Source organism: Sitophilus oryzae, unplaced genomic scaffold, assembly GCF_002938485.1.
Source record: "Sitophilus oryzae breed Bouriz unplaced genomic scaffold, Soryzae_2.0 scaffold_1693_pilon_pilon, whole genome shotgun sequence".
NCBI classification, from domain to species: domain Eukaryota; kingdom Metazoa; phylum Arthropoda; class Insecta; order Coleoptera; family Curculionidae; genus Sitophilus; species Sitophilus oryzae.
The window spans coordinates 2432792-2440747 of record NW_022146383.1 but is presented as its reverse complement, the minus strand read 5'-3'; the positions used below and the strand labels follow the sequence as shown (position 1 = coordinate 2440747).

At 34.8% G+C, this 7956-nt stretch overlaps 1 protein-coding gene across 3 annotated transcripts in view; it reads right to left on the bottom strand.

Annotated features, from left to right (window-relative positions):
- Positions 1 to 2986: 2986 nt before the first annotated feature.
- Positions 2987 to 7956, bottom strand: part of LOC115881037 (coiled-coil domain-containing protein 96-like) — a 52621-nt gene continuing 47651 nt past the window's right edge. For 2 of the 3 annotated variants that reach the window (XM_030898395.1, XM_030898396.1), the window contains 2 exons: positions 6688 to 6825; positions 2987 to 3402 (listed from right to left, as the gene is read on the bottom strand). In XM_030898395.1, coding sequence (XP_030754255.1) covers positions 3052 to 3402; positions 6688 to 6825 — 489 coding nt within the window. In that variant the 3' untranslated portion in view covers positions 2987 to 3051. Of the gene's footprint in view, positions 3403 to 6687; positions 6865 to 7956 lie in introns of those variants that run through there. The other variant, XM_030898398.1, reaches the window with a different exon arrangement.

Genomic DNA, 7956 nt, shown 5'->3' with positions numbered 1-7956 from the left:
TTATTATAGCATGCATATTTAAATATCTTTAAATATCTCAAAAACCAAAGCTTGTAAACATATTTAATCCTTATAATAAATGCTTTATTTTGTGTCCACAGATCCAAATATGAAATAAAATACCGGGTGTTCCATAAGAAAAAATAAAACTTTGGTGTGAATCTTAGTTCTGACATACCCTGTATATTTCAAAATAATTGTAAATTATGCACATTGCCTTCCCACATATACCCATAAAACATTTTGTTTCTACATTCTATCCGTTTTCGTATAATCAACCGAGGCGAATGAGGTGTGTCACCCTGTATGTATTTAGTATTTATATTTCTTTATATATAAGAAAAAAAGTATTCCGTTATTATTTTGAAGGATCTCATATTTATTTTCTATTATTTTAAGTTTTGTATACAAATACTCAAGTACAATTGCACCAAATATAAATGTTTAAGTTATTGTTTATTTTTTATTGATCTGTGATTGATTTTTCGAATGTATGTGTTTAATGTTATTTATTTATTTATTATTTATTATAAACGCTCATTTTTGCATTTTAAGCTACTTAATATAGTTTTAAAAACATGCATAGCATGTGGACAATAGTTGAGAAGACGTCAGTGTCTTGCATAAATATTATTTTTATTTAGTATCTGTATTTGCCATTTATTTATTAAGTATTTATTACATTCCGTTTGTTGTGATTTTTTGTACCTTAATGTTTTTTACTTGTTTAGTTATGTTTTCTTATTACTTTTTGTACTTTATTATCTTTAGTTTTGAATAAAAAAGTGCTACAGATATTGTATTTCTTTATTTTTACCTGATAATGAACGTTTTAATATTTTTGTTCAAATGTTAATTTGGTAATAAAGAACATTGGGATAAAAATACAAAAAATATAAAGAGTTTTAAATTGTCAAAATTAAAATTGTTAAAATTTTAGGGGTAGGTGCCTTGGGGGTCAAGGGGTTGAATGTAACACGACATCAAATGCCTCAAAAATTGTCTCCCTTGATATGTAAATTGACGTGTTTCGCCCAATTTTCATAATATCATCGGTAGAGGAATATTGAATACCATGATACAAAGAAAACAAGGTATGATATTGCGCAGGTTGGTCACTACGTCACAGGTGATAAACGGCACTATTGGTCGGCAAGCTCCGCCCGCCAATTTCAAATTGTCAAACAGATGGCACATAATAAATGTGTCATGACTTTTCAAATGTCAAGCTCGATGATTTGACATAACTTTTGGGGTTATGTCCTAATTCTTCCTTATTTTATGTCTTTTTTTATTAGTGGTTACTTTGAATAAGAAGACTAAGGAAGGAGCATATCAAAAATCTTAGGTAGGTACACCGCGATGGGCCTCAAATATGGCCGACTTAAATTCCGGTTTATCAATGCCCTTTAATTTTATAGTAAAAAATTGTAAATACCTACGATGTAGGATTCGTCACGCTTATGGATTTCATGCCAATAAGACTATCAGTCTGTACACTGGCTAATCTAGAGTAAACTTTTACATGTAGATGAATAATTGTGGCTTGATCCTGCTTTGCTTGAAATGGTAATAACGATGATATTTAACTTTCAATAATAAGTAATTTATTTTGCAGTATATCCCTTATATTCATCCTGGCCTGGCGCAGTCCCTGTCTGTTAGTTGCTGGACACGCCACAGTACATGTCTTTCCTTTGTGATTCCTGATCCTTCACTACCTTGACATAAAAGCCTAATTTTATGGGGCCCTAGAAGAGGACCCTAGAAGAGAACCATCCCACATTAAAGTGCAGTAAGGAGCAGAAGTTTCCCTCAATGCGCCCAAAGTCTCTTCAATTCCAGGCGTCTGCGTCCGTGAGGACGTTCTCTGTTTAACTGAAGAATAAAGAAATCAGAAAGAAACAATAATCAAAGAATAATAGATTCTGACTGGCGTCGAAAGGCGCGTGGTCATCGTGAAACAAGAAGAAGAAGAAAGAAGACTAAGGAAGGAGCATATCAAAAAATCTTAGTTACACCCGATGGGCCTCAAATATGGCCGACTTAAATTCCGGTTTATCAGTGCCGTTCTAATTTTATTTAAAAAATGTAAAACTATGATGTAGGGTAGACGTGGAGTAGACTCAATAATATGTTGTTTTATTTGACGTTGTGAATAAATGTTGGTAGTTATTAAAATTGTTACAAAAATATATAATTCTAATAAAAATAGATAAGTTATATTAATTATTTATTAACACAAACATCCGATAAGCTACTGAAGCAGGTAAATCTGGTAAATCAAACTGACGTCAATTATCTAAATTCTTTGACATCTAATCTTTGACAAGTAGTAAATAAAAGCAAAAATGCAAGAAAAAATATATAATTAGTTTATTTAAGTGAATTTCATAAATGATCGGTTTACTAGTAAGTGACTATATAATATACATACGTGTATATTATATAGTCACTTACTAGCGAAAAGTTGTTCCATTATTTCACTCGATTTTTGCCGAGATCTACCGCACGCTACACAACCAACTATTTTAGAGTCTTTTTCGATAAATCGCGATAGTGTCACTGTTAATTTAAGTTCTGCCACAATTTCCATCTAGATTTACTACCTTTATACAACTATCAATAGTAGAATAAATAATAAATAACATAAAATGAGCTCCGTAAAGACTGACAAATCCATAAAATTTCAAATCAAATTCAAATGTGTCAAATGAATTGTCAAACAGAACTGTCAAGGATCCCCACCCTAGAGTGCTTTTTCCGTCCACCATGCATACAGACACAGTGGTTATATGCATATTTTTTTTGTATGGCATTGTCACAGGTGGTATGCGCAAACTGAACGAAATTGGAACCGCTATCGATCATACCTTGTTTTCTTTGTATCATGATTGAATACTGTTCGTTTTCAAATTGTTACCCTGTATGTTTAAATAATTACTCTCCCATAGAAACTATAGAAACATTTTTTTTATAAGGTTTATTAATATCTTTGATATCTACACCAAAACATACATTATATCTGTATTTAATACCAAGTCACATTTCCTAGCCTATTTTTCTTCTCACTAAATTATGTTTCCCCATACTTTTCCTACTCCTGTCAAACGTTATTCGCGGCTTGATAGTTGTCAAAGCTGTAAACTCCGAACTGTCAATGACAGGCATCATCAAGGACGGTCTTCCCTTGTAGAAAGTCGCCTCGCCCATATCGATGCTCTCTCTCTTTTTCGCTACGCCGGAGATGGGTTTTGTGGGAAGCTTTATTGAGTGAGTTTTCCTTCTCGTGTGAGTTTTCCTCACTTCCATCAAATCTTCCATCTTCTTTCTGACGTTCTTCGCTTGATTCGACCGTTTTCTGTGTTCATCTTTCAGAGTTCTTAGGTGTTCAGTTTCTTTCTGAAATTAATTTAAAAAAAATTGTAGAGAAATAAAAAAAATTGCGTGTGCACTATGTGCGCATACTTGTAGTGAAATTTCTTACTAACAGCTATTAAATTGAAAAATTTGAAGAATATATGTTTTTTATAAATGCTTTTTATAAACTTTAAAAAAATGGTGTTAATATAAACCGTATACTATTCTAGCTTTATAATTTTATAATGTTTAATCTACGACAATGTCATTATGACACATTTAATATTGTCATTTGGATGTCATTATGACTTTCATAATAGCACTAAACACGCAAATTTTAAAATAAGGAACAAGCAAAAGAAGGTACCTAAATACGTTTATTTATTGTAAACATTAATTATAATATCAGTACAATTATTGGTTAAATTAATTCCAGACGATGACGGGTGAGTTGAATTTTTAGAAAGTAAATTTATTTCCTGAGTGCTTGAACTTGTTGAAGCCCCATCATTGCCAGAAATGTTACCCAAAATATTACATGACACTTTTTTCTTATTTTCTTTGGAATTTTCTATATATATCTATATATATCTGCCACTGTGTTAGAGCGCTAACCACCATGTCTTTTAACAGTTAATAAATCCACTCCTGAATCTGCAAGCAACGACGCAGACGATCTACGGAAACAATGTCCAGTGTATTGTTGTGGATTTGGAAGACTTAGGAACAATGCTATTTTATACGGCATTTTCCCTAAAGTATTAATGCCAACGGGTTGCTTAATTAGTAGCGAAATGGAGGCGGATATGTACGGAGCACAAAAACGTATTTGGAAGATGTTGAGGGGTTTGAAACGAGAAACAAATGAAACAATACAACTAAGAACAATTGCAGAAGATACGTGGGAAAAATATTTCAGAGACTTATACGCAGAAACAGGTGAACCAATGGAAGCACAAGAGACAAGCCAAAGAGATAATACAGAAGATCATGCGCAAATCACTTACAAGCAAGTAGAAGAGACAATAAGGAAACTTAAAAATAGAAAATCTCCTAATCAAGATAAAATACCAAACGAGCTAATAAAAAACGCAGGCACGGCTATCATAGAGGAATACACACAAAACTGTTTAACATTATATTACAACATAAGAAAATACCAGAAGAATGGAAACAAAGTATAACAATACCCATTTTTAAAAAAGGAGATAAAACAGACCCAACTTAGAGGAACTTAACAAACTATAGAGGAATAACATTACCGAGCACCTCGCTAAAACTTCTAAGATCATTGCGGACAAAATCTCCTCAATAGTGCCAATAAGCGAGGAACAACAAGGATTCCGAAGAAACAGATCAACTACCGATGCATTATTCATACTCAGGCAACTAGTTGAAAAATCCTTAGAATATAACTCTCCAGCCTATCTGTGTTTTATAGATTTAACAAAGGCCTTTTATAGAGTCCAACTAAAAGACATCATCACCACCTTGGAAAGCAGTAATGTCTCGAAAGAACTCACAGAACTTATCAAGGACTTAAACACAAACACAACAACCCAAATAAGAACAAACTTTACCTTAACGCAGCACCTTCGAACTACAACTGGTATTCGCCAAGGCGACAGTCTTAGCTCTCTGTTATTCAACATAATCATGGATCAAGTAATAAAAACCGTCAAGAATACTGGATTAGGATATCGAATGGGAATGCATAAAGTAAACATATTATGCTATGCCGATGACGCAGTACTTATTGCAGAGTCAGAGGACGACCTCCAAAGAATGCTACAAGCTTTTAACAGACAGGCAGAAAAACTTAACATGCAAATTTCCACAAATAAGACCAAATGCATGACCATTACAAAGGAGCCTCTACGGTGCAAATTGGTAATAAAAAACAAAACTATTGATCAGATAATGTCATTCGAATACCTCGGATGCAAAATTACAAGCTCAGGATTCCTGGAAGAAGAAGTAAGGAAACAAGCCAATAAAGCTGCCGCAATATCAGGACATCTTAAATATCCCATATGGAAAAACAAACATTTGAGTACAGAATGTAAGTCAAGAATATACAAAACCTGCATACGACCAGTGATGACATATGGTGCGGAAACCAGAGCTGAAACATCAGTAACAAAGAGAATCCTACGAACTACTGAAATGAAGACCTTAAGAATGATAACTGGATACACATTGAGGGACAGACAGAGAAATGTAGACATAAGAGAAAAGTGCCAAACAAACGACGTTGTCAGATGGATAAGGCAGAGAAGAAGAGAATGGAACCAGCATGTCAATAGAATGGGCCCCGACAGAATGGCCATAATAATTCGCAACAACGTACCCCATGGCAGAAGACCTACTGGACGACCACCTAAACGTTGGCAAGACAGTTGGCAGGCAACCTCGCAAGAGTTGCTTAGACGAGGAGGAAACCGGAACTACACAGGCGATACGCCTTCTAAAAGAAGAAGAAGAAGAAGGGTTGCTTAATACATTTGCCATTTCTGTACCCCACAAAAAATCGAGTATACTCTGTGTTGCTTGGCCGCACATGAATGCATTGTCCTTCATCTTTAACATTTTGCAGCTGCAGATTTGTCAACTCGATACGCCGGCAGGCTCCCCCAAGTCCCACTATCAATGAAACTTTTGTCAGGAAATAAGTTTTATCATCGGCTTCCAACAAAAAACGAGCTATGTCTTCTTTTCTTAAAATTCTCGATTTTTTTGACCGAAATCCTTCCGATTTTCTTTTTAGAAATGCAATTAAATGGACGTACTTACTAATATCTGTATTTTTCTTCACCGATATAACTGAACGTAGCTTGGAATAATAAACCCAAATTGATGAAGCCTTCCTATGTTTTGAAAGATGTTCAAAATATGCCAGGAGAACCTTTTCGTTACTACTATTCTTGATTCCTTTCCCTTTACACCAATCTTCAAGTTTTACATAGGCTTGCTCGTACGTTTGTCTTGATTTTTCGGGAAGTAGGGAATCGACGTTTTGAGCAATGCCTTCAATAACCGAAGGGACACTTTCAGAATCAGAATCACCCATATTAATATTATTATTTTTTGCTTTCTGATAAAACTGAACGTTTAACACAAAATTGAACATCAATAACTGAGTTGTCAAAGTCAAAATGGAAACAATCAACAAGCACGGTTACCACGGCGTCGACTAATAACTTGGGCCCTATAGACAACAATGGGCCCAACTACAAAAAGAGTATCTAATGTGAGGGAGGCTACACCATAATCGGAAATGGTTGAATAAGTTGAAAACGATGATGCTGATGAAGATGATGTACCTACCTCGATATCTTTAAATGCTTGTTCCATGTCTTTCAGTAAGGTCGGTTGAGTCAGCAGTCCAGATTCTTCCCTCATCTTGTTGATGCGATGTCGATAATAATCTCTTTTTTGTTTCAACTCGTTCAGTTGATATCTTATCTAAAACCACCCATTTGCTGACTTAAACTCATCAAAATGCTAAATATGATTTTTAAAAATTAAAAAAAAATGTGTGTGCACTATGTTCGCATATTTTGAAGTGAAACTAAAAAGTAATAAATAACTTTATTCAATTTCATAAGATTTGGTGCCCATAACACTTTAGTGCAACAGAGATTAAGCATTTTTTGAGAAAATAAGGGCTTCAGGAGTGTTTTAGAGTAGTATTGTTTCAGAAAAAATGCGGATTTTGACGATTTAAAGGGGAAAAATACCCATTTTTCCTAACCTCAAACAAGGGCTTTTATCTTAAAATCAATGAATATTTAAAAAACAAATATAAATTTGTAGAAACCAACCAACCCCAGCAAATAACCAACTAACTAATGAATGCCAACTGTGCCTAATGACAAAACTTCATTGTTTACGCGTCGAGAAATAGTATATATATTTAAAAAACAACCTGAAGAATCCGCAAATTTTATTTCAGAAATTGCATTAAATAATCCACACTACTTAACGAATAAGCTACTAGACAGCGTTCAATTTTTGTTGCACTAAAGTGATAGCTAACCAAGATTTGTATTAAAATGACCATTCGGCTGCCTCTATCCACGTGCCAAGTTTGGTTCCAATCGACCCATAATTAAGAAAAAGCCTGATGATTTCGTCTATTTAGAGGCATCGCATCGGTTCGAAACGTCGAGGAACTCGTCCTGTAGCCCGTCCCCAATTATGCCTAAATCGACCCACATTTTTCTTCAACATCAAATCCTTAATCCCACCCTGATGAAGACGTAAACGAAACGTCGTACCCCTAAGAATATATAAACAAGGGTCGTACCCAACTTTGTAGGGTGGGATCGTGTGCACCGTCGATCACGTAGCCATTTTGACATTTCTTACGTCAAAACTAACTGTCACATTGAGACGTATCGTACACGGTCAAGTTGGTTGGAGGGGAGCTAATCACCGCGACCTTATAGATCTATTATGTGTTCCCCTTTCTTGAGTTATAACGAGTTATAACTCATCATACAGTCTCAGAGCTTTAACAAAAGCCAGTATCTGAGACGGCTCCACAGAGGCCAGCTCTCCATCCTCGACATCAGACGTACCAAAGTTCATGGC